The 13,296-nt window shown below is 42.9% G+C and overlaps 1 protein-coding gene across 1 annotated transcript in view; it reads right to left on the reverse strand.

Moving 5' to 3' along the window:
* The window catches only part of SEMA5B (semaphorin 5B), a 132,576-nt gene that overhangs the window by 36,538 nt on the left and 82,742 nt on the right, over nt 1–13,296 (reverse strand). The window contains 1 exon segment of the mRNA XM_050899525.1: nt 2,006–2,123. Within this exon segment, the coding sequence (XP_050755482.1) occupies nt 2,006–2,123 (118 nt within the window).

Consider the following 13,296-nt stretch of genomic DNA (forward strand, 5'->3'; position numbering starts at 1 on the left):
AGTTTATTTGGGAGGGGTGCTTTTAATCTACCCCATGTCACACTTGACTCTGATCTCACATACAGCTGTACCAGCACAGCTGAGTGCCTGGTGCTTGGCCCAGAAAAGTGGGGTGAGAAAAGTCAGGACTTCTTAACACAGTAACTCATCCGACTAAACTCCCAGACAGGTCTTTTTCAGGAGCGAAATTTGGCATTGAGTCACTGCATTCCCCTACCTTTCCAGTGGTCATTTGCACATGCTGTCCTAGACTCTTGCCTCTGTTGACCATGACCTTTGTCCTGCTCTGAACACAAGGAAATACTTGGATATTGCTGATGTAGGTGCTTAAATGAGCCATCCCACTCCACGTCAGTGGTGAATTCATTCCAGCGAGGAGCAGAAGAGAAAGAAAAAGAAAGCCCTTGCATGTGGACTTTAAACAGCTTGGCAGCCCGTCAGTTGAAGAGCACAAGGCTGATGTAGGCACCAGCATGAGAGCACCTACACGGAAAATAATCTACAATGGAAATGCTAAAACAAATGTAAAACTAGCACCCCAAGAACAGCCAAAGCTCCTGAATATTCTGCGCTGGATTTTTATGACCTTGAAACAATGATCTGGAGTAGCCTGTTCCCTAGTGTGCACCACAGCAGACGTGTTCAAACTAGAGGATTAACACCTCACACACCTATCAACAGACACAGGCATTAAGCAGGACAAGATAACAGCATGGGCAATCAAGAAGCACTGGCATCCCAGTTCAACACAGGAGGGTTATAAACACACAAGCCTCTGAATCCAGCAGTGAACAACTTAAGCCTGCCATGCTGAGGATGGATTGAAGTAATGACTAATATTTCCCAGGAAAATATCTGAGAAGTAAGGAAGATAAGGGGAATAAACATCCCAGCACCTCCAGACAGAAATAGCATACTGAAGATATAACCCATCCAGTCCTCTCTCTCTATCTACCAGACTTAGCAGTATTAACATGCTAATTGACGTTAGATAATAACGATGGACATTAATGAGAATTTCTCCCCCCTCTCCCCCCCAATTTATTTAACAAGACTGGTTTTCCTCCCCAGCCACCTTGCAGGTACGGTTCAAGCAGCAGGAATCAAATTTGGCCAGACAGCTTCTGGGGATCACAGCCAGGAACTGAATATTGTCGTCAGAGGAAGGTGGGTGGGAGGGAAGGGAGCTGGAGAGGCAACTCAAACTGATTCAAGCAGAGACACTTTTTTTTTTAACTACTGCATCTGATGGAGACCAGGGCAAGGAAAGAAGACCTTCTCCTTGCAACATCACGTAGATTTGCTCTTTGGTCTGCTGAAGTGAGGTTGGAACCCAACACTCTCTTTCTCATACTCCCTCTCTTGGTTACACTCTTTCCTTCCCTTGTGTTCTCTAGTACATACTGTATCTTTTTGTTCCTTCTGCAAACCATTCATGGATGCCCTGTTTCTCTGCTGCTCCCTAGATGCCTCTTCCTGCCAGTGCAACACCTCTTCACCAGTGTTGTCTCCTGGGCCCAGCTCAGGGATGCAAGAGGAAAATTAACTGAATGCTGCCCAAGCATGCTGTAGTCAGCTATTCTGATTTCCCTGACCTGCAGGGAAGCCAAGGAAATGGTGCAGACAGTGGAGCAGCCCTGAGAAAGCTCAGGTTTCATCTGGGGCTTACATGGTTCTCAGCAGTAACCCAACAGCATGATCCAATCTTCTTCACTCAAGGCATGAGTGGGCATGAGGAGGACTGAATGCTTGCTTTGGGATCTCACAGACTTTGGTTGATCTCTTGCTTTGTTTGATCTTTGGGAGCAAACAAATACATTTGGGGTCTCTGTGTTCTAAACAAGAGGCTGTGCACAGATATTGGCGTGTGACACTGGGCTCTCCATGCTCTCCTAACAGCCAGTCCTCATCAGGCTGCCACACACTCACTTTCCCTCTCCCTTTTACACGTACACACACACTCACACACCAGTATATGTAAAATATTTCCACTCCTTCCACTTACTGGGCACTCAGTAATATTTTGAGTCCACAGGCTCATGTTGGAGCTGTCCTCAATGGTGGTGCATCGCTTCTGCTTGTTATCCCAGCCGCAATAGGGGTCTCTGGCTCCTAGGCATTCCCTGCATGTGCAAAGAGAAAAGATTAAAGCTCTCTAAGACTGTCTAGCTCTAAAGACATGTATTCAAGTATTGTGCTTGTATATGACAGCTGTCAACTGCACCAAGGCTCAGCAGAAGAAACAATTTCTTCTAAGCAGAGGTTTACCTGCTTGGAAGGGGAGAACGGCTGAATAGAAGGGTGATAGGACACAAAGTAAATATCACTCATAGAAGCTGTAGATTAAAAATCAGTTCATTCCTCTCCAAGGCCTAGGGAAAGAAAATGACTTTACAAATTTTAGTCAAAGAACACTTGTCATTGAGATATCTTTGTGCCCTCATGTAATCACTCAGCAGGCCAAATCTCACACAAAGCAACCTCTGTGAGTATGTTTTCTGACACTGTGTCCATCCAAAGGGGTTAGACAAGCAGAATTAGCCAATGGACCAGTAATAAAGGCTGTCTATTAGTCTTGGCCTTTGCTGGAACAATGGTTTCATTTATAATCCCAACATCAAGATGTCAGTTTGGAAAAGTCACAGCAGAACATTATTTCTAAGCTTTTGGCTGCTTTGAACACTGCTGTATTCATTTTCCTCCTGAATCCATATTTACAGGCTAAGTGTGTGTTCCCAACATGTCAGCTGCTAAAGAAAAATAACTAGGGTTACTACTGCCACTAAACAGAGAAGGTCAGTCACAGAATTAGTCTGTACCGATAAAATTCAGCTGTATTGGTTGTTCCCATGAGTTGCTCTCAAATTGTTAATTTTCGTTAAGACAACATAACGTTACAAGCCACATCATGCATGTATTAGTGAAAGACAGAGAAGAGAGGACTAAACCTAAAAAGATTCGCAACATTATTTTTTATTCCAATGATCCATTCTCTTCTATCACACAAAAGGCTGATAGGATCTTTCCAAAAGTCCCAAATGATTTGAAAACTGCCAATTAGACAGCAGCAAGGGACCAAGGGGAAAAATTCAGTTCAAGAAGCTAAACAGGAGAGTAATAAAATTTATTCTAAGGTAGGTATCAGTATGATAAATGAAACATAAAAAAAAAAAAAGAAAAGAATCAAATGCAATGAGATGTGAACTGTTCTCTCCGAGAAATCTTTGAAATCCTATTAGCCTGTAATCAGCTGCAAATGAAAAAGCAAGTCCCTTAAGCACAGCTGAAAACACTCTATCAGTCTGTACTGACTCCATGGCGATTTGCCCCAAAGCAAACCCTAGATTGTTTTGCTGTCTGGTATCCATTGCTTTATATATATACACACACAGACACAGACACAGACACACGTGTATATATTTATATTTTAATTATGAGTTTCCAATTTGCTCCTATGTGGCAGCTCCTGCATTTCCTCTACTAAAGATCTCACACACAGAGTTGTAAGGAACATAACTTTATCTTTCGTGCTTTAGGAAGGTAGTTACATTGACTGTCTCTACTATATTTTTCCTTCACCTGCTTCAGCACACCCAAGGAAAAGGCAAAGATGATTTTGTCCCAGCCCCAGGCAACAGAACATCAAATATTTGCCTAGAAAAGACTCAGGATCCTCAGTCCAAGGACACAGAAGGGACACGTGCTGCTTTGCTCATTGTTCTGACTAATGGCCCCCATCCTGCTGTTTTGGCAACCCACGCTGCCCTCACCCATGAAGTGGGGCTTCCCCCACATCCAGAGCTGCCTTTGCTGTCTAGCAGCCCCTCAGCAAGGGCAGCACCCACTTAATTACGGAGCCGACACTGGGGCATTTGCCCACTCTCTTGGCAACTTGGCACTTCAGGAGGAAACTGCGTAGTTTCTAGAGAGAAGAATAAGAGAAGCAACAGGGTGGGGTGAGGGGCAGGAGAAAAAAGCCCCTGCTTTTAGTTAGAGAGCCTTTTGGTCAGGCTTTCAGACCCTGACACCACGTACACGCTATTGTTTCCAACAGCATGAAGCCATTTTGCTGGGCACCCAGTGAGCTGAGAGAGGTCATTGTAATTCATAACAGGGAAGGCTGTTGTGAGCATCACCCTATTATGATAAACATTTTCTCTGAATTTAATTTATAGGAAAACATGTGCTGCATAAATTCAGGAAATAATCTCCATATGTTCTGTGCTGCAGCCCTCAGCCACTCCGCAGGCTGCAATATATCCCAGTTAGGCACTGACCACTTTGCTGGCACTATCATAATGTATGTCATGTAGCTAATGTGCTGCTCTTGGCTGAGAGCGGCGAGCTACAGATCCCTAACGGTGCACTCAATGAATCACAGCCTGTGGTCCCCTGCTGCCGCCAGTGACCCCCAGCTGACGGGCCATCAGTAACCGAGCTGCAGAGCCACCAGAAGGCCATGATGCTGGGCTCTGGAAAAGCCCGGTGCAGTGCTTGTTGGCAGGGAGCTGTGGCCATCCTGCGCTGCGCCGTCCCTGCGCTCTGCATCCTGGGTGTAATGAATTCCTACCAAGCCTGGGCTCGGTTGGGTTGTCAAAATGCGCAGTCTGTAATTTAACAACCATCAAAGCCCGGGACTTCTCCCCATCTGACGGCAGGCCCTCAAAACCATTTGAAATCTAAAAACAAAATAGCTATGCTGTCTGCCTCCCTTCAGGATTCAGAGCCCACTCATCTGCCTCAACTCTGGTGAGAAACCTATTATATCAGCTGACAGCGATAAACTTAAGGGTGAGGAGGAATGTATTTACTTACACACAATTTGCTCCATTTTTTTTCCTTTTGTAAGCAGGAAAAGCATTACAATGTGCATTACTGCAAGAGAACAACATTTCTGGCAAATACTTTAAGGGAACACTTCAAAATCCACCCTAATTTATATCCTTACAATATCTTTAGAATATATATCCCTATTTATGTCATTAAAAGATAAAACCACACCAGCAAACGCATACCAAAAGACAAATATATGTATGCATACATGCATGCACAGATCAAAATGCTTCAGAAATATGCTGTCATTCTTAGTAGATCAGGCACTACGGTGTGGAAAATGTAAAGATATCACAGCATTTCCCTGTGCTCAGAACACAAAATAAATTGAAATGTTTATGTGTAAATACCATTTCGTATTATGATACCGCTGAAAAGTCTCACACAGGCTGCAGGACCCGAAGTCTCGCAGGGCAGTATGTAAATACTGTGAAATAAGATACAAAGGAGTTTACATGCTATAATGAAATTCTGATGTTTCAAAGGCAGTGGGACTCCTGCCACTGGCTCAGTGGGGCCAGATTTCATACCATACATACAGGGAACACCACACTTAGGTCTCCTCAGTGGCAGGTTGGGAATGCCTCAAGGAACTAACGACACACTATCGTCTCCCATCATAATTCACACAGGTAGAGGGAACCCATTATCCCAGAAGACTACCCGAGCATAGCAGGTTAACACTGGCTATATTAATGCTAATGACTTAGTTAATGAAATCCCACAAAGTGGGATGCTTGTGGAAGTAAGATGGTGATGATACCACATGGTCCATGCCCCCAGTTCCCCTCTGGCCATCTACTAACCATAGTGCATTCGGTGAGGACTCAGGAGAATACCTCTTGACGGATATCTAAGAGGTTGGATTTATTATGACAGGGCATTACTATCAATAGTGATTCACTTTAATTCATTGCCTTGCAATAAATGTCTTATCTGAGGCATAAAGGCATACACTGAAAACACTCAATTGAAAAACAATTCCATTTGTGTCTCCTATTCAAGGTATTTTTTTCTCTGGTTCCTTATTCTCACTTACCAAGGACATTTGCATGAAAATAAGATCTTACTCATAAGAGCTCACCTGCTGCCTGCTGTTTGGGAGCTGTAAGCCTCCCTGTTGTTGGCTGTTGCAATCATTTCTACAGCAGTGATCTGGGATAACACACAGGATTAAGACTCTGCAAGTGGGGCACTATCCACAGCACACTGAAGTCAATGGAAACTCTTACCTATGACTCAAAAGAGTTTTTATGGGGCCTTTGAAGCCCGGCGGTGCTGAGCCTTCTCTAATAGCATGTGCTGTAAAAAGGCTTCTGCTTCCAAGATGCTGGTCCTGCCCAAGATCTCCTTTTTTGTAATAGCCTGAATGACATATTCTTTCAGAATCTTCATTAAAGCTTAAACATCTCTAGTTCAAAAGTTTTTCATTCCCACTTTAATTTGTTCTGGGTCTAGATAACTTCATCTTTTGGTCATTTTTCCCTGAGAGTTAAAACTTTAGACTCTTTAATAAATGGATCATCAAAGCAATAGAACCACACCCAAGAGATTAGGCTTTGACAGACCAAAGGAAAGAAAGAATTACTAGAGCTTCTTCCCATTATTACTACCAGACAGAAGACACACAAAAATGCCATTTTGTACCAAAAGCCACAAAACTGTCATCCAGAGCATTCACACTGAAGGACTCTGCTCCTCTCATCTGCCATGACGTGCTTGCTCTCCCAGTTTTCGTTCCCTCTCTTTTCATTTATCTCTTTCTCACTCCTTTTTGATCACTAAAAGCAAATAGGAATGGAGTGACAGGACGTGATGATCTGCAGAGGCAGGGCTTTAGACCCAAAGACTGAGAAGCTCCCTTCCCAAACTGTGTTTGCTCACAAAACCCTGCCACTGCACCAGGAGAGGGTTCTGCATTTTTGCTGATGAGTTTGGAACCTGCAGTGAACATCACGTTCACCAGGGAGATACGATAACTGTCATAGCACCTAGTGCTTTAAACCCCCATAGGCATCACCAGTTAGTTCACTAGAGGCACAGAGATAGCAGCGCTATCAACTGGGGCGGTGCAAACATTTATAAGCCTGATCCTGCAAGGCACTGAGCAACACTCCTCTGTGCTCAGCATCTCAGGAGCATAGGCAGCACAGGAGTTCACCTTGCTCTTTTGGGGAATAAGACCTCAGAATTTCACACTGGTTTGTTGCACCCTTCGAGCAGTTAACTCCAAGGCAACAGCCCTTTGCAAGCAATAAGGGGGTTCTAGCTGTGTCTGTTAGTTGCAAGCATGAGGCTGTGTTTGGCAGACAGGCATTTCCTGACAAGGTTAGCTTACTGTCCCATTGCTATCAACCTGCAGAGGGGATGAACTAAACAAATAATCATATTAGCTTTCAGCCAACCAAATCATAATTACTGACAACCTCAATAGCCCGTGCAAGGAAGAGCGGACTTCTGTCTTCCCTAAAGCCAGATGGCGTGAAAAGAGAAGAATAAGAATCAAAAGGATGTTCGTGGCTTAAGAAAATAAGATTAGAAAGGGCAGAAAAGCACCAGACCTTCAAACAATTCCTCTAATTTTGATACCTTTAAAAATTCAAACTGCAGAGATGAGTTAGTGATCTGTACAAATCCATTATCTTTCCCCACTGAGAAGAGAAGCCAAGTGGAACTGAGCTGCTTTAGTCAGACCCTGGTCAAGTAGCAGCTTCATTTCTCAGCTGGTGAATACAACATATTCCGTGCCAGATGCTACTGCCCTTTCCTCAAGACGAGTAGCCACGTACTTCATAAGCAATTAATGGGGCTATTTGTGGAGCAGGGCACTACTCGGGAAAAGCATACTACAGCTCATAGGCACCACCACTGTGAGGGCTACAGTTGATGTTAATCTGGACAGACAAAGTTTGGTATTTTGGCATTTGATATTGGACAAAGAGGCAGAGAAGCTGAAGTGTGCGTGTGTTGTGTGCGTAATTTATCACCCACGCATGCTTAGCATCAGTGATTGCTGCTCTGCACATGACTTGTTTTGAATGCATAAATTAAAGCCATGGTGTAAAACGACCTCTAAAACTGAAGTCCATTTATGAGCCAAACACATGTAACTTATTTGAAAGAAGCAGTGCACAGACAGAGGATTTTCAGAGGCAGTTTCACCTCATTTTCCTTTCCACATCAGGAGCCTTAGCTTGCTAGTTTCCACCTCCTGCCCTACCATTTTCAATATCACTTTAATCGATTGTGGTTTATAGATTACGGTCTCGCACAATCTACACAACAAACTATTCCATTTCTTACTTTCTGACATCCCATTCCATCATCTTTTAGCAACAGTGACTTCTTTATTGGATAGGTGTTTATTTTTATTTTTAAAGCTGTGAAATAAAACAACATTGCATTTATTCAAATATGAAGATTAATGCCATCCCGAGAAAAATTCTGATTAAATCTGGATTTATGTTTACATCAGTAAAGCAGGTTATTAAAAAAAGTGAATAAGTGTTCCTCCACAAACACTGTTAGAAACTCTTGTCACTGTGCCAAACAAAACTGACCTCTAATAAAAACAAAAGTACAGAGGGCCTCTGACTACCAGTGATGGGATCAGTCATCCACAAGAAAACTCGGATACTATTAAAGGCCTAATGAAAGGAATAGCCAGAAGGAATTCCTGAATGTGGGGCATGTTTGTCTGGATTGTGAAGCACAACCATTTCCTAGCCTCGTCAGGCTTTTGAGCCTTAAGAAAACATGCCCCTCAGGGCTGCCATATGGAAAGACACAGAGGGGACTAGACATCCTTTTGGAAAGGCAGCTTGGGCAAATCAGTGCACTCAAGTATTATTCCCTGTCTCTGCCCTGTGTCAGTCAGTGTCTGGAGGTGGCTGTCAGATTAAGACATGCTCTGCTCCTGTGTTTCTGCTCTGTGGTTGCAGATCTGAGACTTCTGTGTGAACATGGCAAATTCCTGTAGTCTGGTACTGTAGGTGGATACAGGAAAAAGGGTAGTTTAGGCAAGAGCAAATCCACTGCAAGGGACACAGACAGGTGCTTTACATAGCCTCTGCAAGATGCTGATGATTTAAGAACACAAATTATGCTAAAATGGGAACTTAGGAAGGGAAAGAAAACAGCAAAGGCAGAAAGCTTAGAAAGAAATGTGAGTGATGATAAAGAAACCTGAAAACAGTCTACAGTTGTCACCCAGGCTGCACAAAGTAATCCATATTCAAGCAGATCCTTTGTGAAAGTTGGATTTTGTTAAGCTCTGGGTAATTATTTTCTGCTCAACAAGATGTAGATTCAACTAGACAGAGCCTTTGTAGATTAATGTGTGTTGAAAAAGGCAAATAAATACTAGACCACCTACTACATCCTGAGGATCTAACACATCTCTTTTCCAATGCAGGGCTATTTTAACAAGGCATAAGGGGCAAAATGGTCTTGCCAACATATTCTCCATTGCTTTTTCCCATGTAGTTACAAAAACACCATCAAACAATATCCATTCCACTTTTTAACAAGGGACAATATCACTTAAGTAAATGGATATTCTTGAAATCCAGCCCCACCCCTTTGCAGACTGGAGTGTTCCCACGGATCTACAGTACTTAGGTATTTTGACATGTAAATGACACCAGACAGTACAATATTATGTTTTTCTACAACCCATACATATTTTATGTACTTACACGTACTTAAATTTTAAACTTAAACCAAGAATAACAAATTTGCTCTGGCTCCAGATACTTCCTCCTCGCCAAACAGGTAAAACAGCACATCTCCTAATAAAAAGTTAATGATGCATCTGTAGCAATACATTCGTTCAGTATTAACACTGGACACAGTCGTGTTTTACACTGCAAATGCTGACTGGAAGCTCGAGACATGAAGCAAACCAGCCATGGCAGCAGTAAGGCTGTAGACTCTTTGCATCAGAAGCCATGTTGCTGAATATGACCATTGCCTAGAATACAAATCTTATGACATAATAGTAGCAAATTACAAGAATTGACAGATGCAATGGATATCTGCCCTGGGGCTTGCTGGCAGCTTTAGTTATTAATCTTGTTTGTATAACAATAGCATCAATGTCGTCCTAACATTACATATTCCAAGAAAACTACCTGCTTTCCTGTCAGTCGCCACTGTGTTGAAACTCATTTCACATAGCCCACCTAGCAGGCATCAGATGGTAATGACTTTTAGACATCATTGATCTGAGCTGGCCTAAAGCCAGCCTGCTAGAGGTAAAAGGATCCATACGCTAAACCGTTCCCGATCTTGCGAGCTAAGTCATGTTGGCAGTACGCTTTAAAAATAAGGAGCAAACAAAAGCCCTCAGCATGTTCAACCTCCCCGTTTTTTCCTTCCTCCTAGCAAATCCAAAGCCCCCCAAAACAAATTGGCAACCTAGTCATGATAGTAAGGAGACAAAAGGCAGTGAGCCCTGAAATTAGCTGATTTTGTTTGACTTTTTCTGAAGTGACCTTCGTCTGTTCCAGCAGATGTATAACCCTGGACTCTGGCTACTGGTAAATTCCCCTTCCGCCACAGTACCGTTCACTCGGGGCCATTTACATAATTCGGAGCTAAAAGTGGGAGCCTAAAAGTGTACAGGCAGCTTAAAATGAATGTAAAGCATGTCATTGGTTTGAGCATTTAATAGAAATGGGAAAAACTGTAATAATTCATCTGGTTCGGAGCAGAGCCCCTTTCCACTCTTTCATCCTGTGTCCTTTCTTTTTCAGTGACACAAACACCAGCAACTCAGCACAAGCTTATTCCCCAAACTCAGCCTCTTGCTGGTTTCCCTACTGGCCCCATATTGCATTTCTCTCCTCATTGTTATTTGTGATTCCTTCATACTTAAATGCCGTCTACAAAGTATGCTATTTTCTTTCTTCCATGCCATTAAAGATATTGTCAAATAAGATGAAACTGAAAACCAATCTCTCCGGCATCTTACTGGAAACATGCCCCTGCTCATTACATTACCGCTTACCCTTGCCTTCTTTTTTTTCCAATTTCAGACACACATGGCCACGTCCCTTTCCCAGACCGTTCAAATGAAGCTCTTTTAACTGCTATTCTGAAATCCAGGTTTCTTAGAGCTGTACCATCCCCTCGAATCTTAAAGGTCCATAGCCTGCAAATAGTATGGATGTGCTTAACTTCACATATATAAGCAGCTACATTAAAGAAAATGGGAGTAATTGCCTGCTACAGCAGATGCAAATGTGTTTTCAGGATAGAGAAAATGGTATAATTTTGTACTTCTATTTAAAGCACACAGATCCATTTCATCTACCAAACTTCATTCTTTCCAAGAGTTTTAGTGATCATGGTTCTGTTTGATGTCTTCATTCTCTGTCAGTGGGAGTCTCGCTATTTACTTAAATGCAACCAGAATGCCAAACCAGATGTTTAGTGATTTATTCTGATGTATTATTGGATACTGTGGATGACAAAACATGGGGCTGAGCACTCTCCTTTCTGCCTATGAAGACTTCCAAAGCTTTTCAACATTATTGGTGGTACAATAATTAGCTAATTCCCTTAATTTTGGAGAGGCCATATCAGCCAAAGCAGATGGAAATTGATGATTCAGCTTTATCACAACATTTTTGTAGGCTGCTACCTTTCCTTTTGCCTCTATTTTTAAAAGGATGTTCAATGCACTGGATATTTTTTAAAACTCTCAGGGAGAAGATTTTCAAAACAAAATCTGGGCCAGATTTTCAACAGCCTCAGCTCAGAAGAAGGGGCTGGAATTTCAAGGTTTTTGATGAACAATCTGGCCATCATCATTGCCTCAGCGATCTGCTGGATGCTGGGCTCCACTGAACAACAGTCTCTGCTTTGTTCCCTCCCCTACCTCTTTTAACATTTTCTCTCCCACACTTTTTACCCAAAAATAATTCCTTGTTTGTCCTTCAAGGAACTATCGTCATTCTGATGAAGAGGTCAGAGGATTTCCAGCCCATATTCAATTCACTCTTTCCCCCAAATTGGGAAATTTTTACATCTCTTCCCACACTGTATTATTCCTCCAATTAAGTTCCCCAACAGTTTCACTCCTGAAATCTGGTAATCCTGTAATTCTGGTTTTGCAATCCTAAATTCAGGTGCTTCATTCCTTTGTCACAGAGGATTTTGCACCATATAATGAGTAAAAAGAAGAAGAAAATAACAATAATCACCAAAGCAATCCTCCATGTGATATCTCAACCCACTTAAAGCATAGTGTGGACGTGGTACAGGGACCGTGCTTGGAGCTCCAGTTTTGCACTTTGGAGAGAGAAAGAGGGCAGAAAACTCTCTGCTTCTTTACTGCAGCTGCTGACCCTTTTCTTCTGAAAACTCCCTGGAGCCATTTCAGGAGTTACTCACCTATATGTACTTAGTTGTCAGATCATTGGCCCAGAGCTATTTAGAGGTGAATTATGTTTCTCACACAGATCTCAAGTCAGCAAATGAGAGTACTTGTCAGCTGAGTCATTTCTGCTAGCTTTGCATTAAGCACCATGGCTGGAGGGGATGTACGGCACAATTTAGGCCAAGTAGGAGGGCAAAAGCTGAGCATTACTCAACAGCAAACTCCCTGCAACCAGGTCAAAAAAACAGGCAGAGTTCAAATGAGAGCGTGTCATAGCTGCATGCAAGAGGATCTGGCTCTCCCTGTAGCCTCGGAAGCAGGAGTATCTCCATTGGTATGAGGCTGACCTGAGGTGGCACTCATACAACCTGATGGGATACCCACATGTGAGCACAGCACGACAGGGAGAGGACAGGCAAGCCAAACTGTTCTCAGAACCACACTGTACATCCCAAAATTGCAACCTGCATCATGCAAACTGCCAATTTTATGCAGAAAACTGGAGGGAGGAAGAGGAAAGAATTAATATCAACATAAAGCGCATTAAAATAAACTGCTCAGGACAGGGAGAGCAGAAACCGTGGGTATTCAAGAGACCCCCTGGTCTCATTCCCAAACACATTTTCTTTTCCTCATTTGAATGTCTAATCAAAAAATGGCTACAAAATCACTCCAAGGCCCGCCTCAGGGTTTCTGTCTGCTCAGAGGCCCACGGCCCTGATGCTGCAAAGGGGCAATACAAAGAGATCACAGAGTGTTCCCTGCAACAACCTGCTTCATTTTCCTGCCTGTTTGATTGCAAATCCTAAAATGAATAATCTCACCCCACCCTTTGAAAAAATGACTAAACTACCCCTACAGATAGGCCCCAGCTGAAAATAATGGTCCAGATCTGAAGTCCTCACCTCTAAAATTCAGATTCAGGATTTTGTTCAGACACATTCTAGAGATATGGTGGTGTCAGTGATAAAGCCGCAGTGCTGGCTCTCCAAACATCCCTCCCCAAAGCTTGGGGGCAACTTGAGGTAAAAATCCAAGCTCATTTGAAAATTGCAGGGAGGTTACAAAGATTTCAAAGC

This window comes from Gymnogyps californianus, chromosome 7 (assembly GCF_018139145.2).
Source record: "Gymnogyps californianus isolate 813 chromosome 7, ASM1813914v2, whole genome shotgun sequence".
Lineage (NCBI taxonomy): Eukaryota > Metazoa > Chordata > Aves > Accipitriformes > Cathartidae > Gymnogyps > Gymnogyps californianus.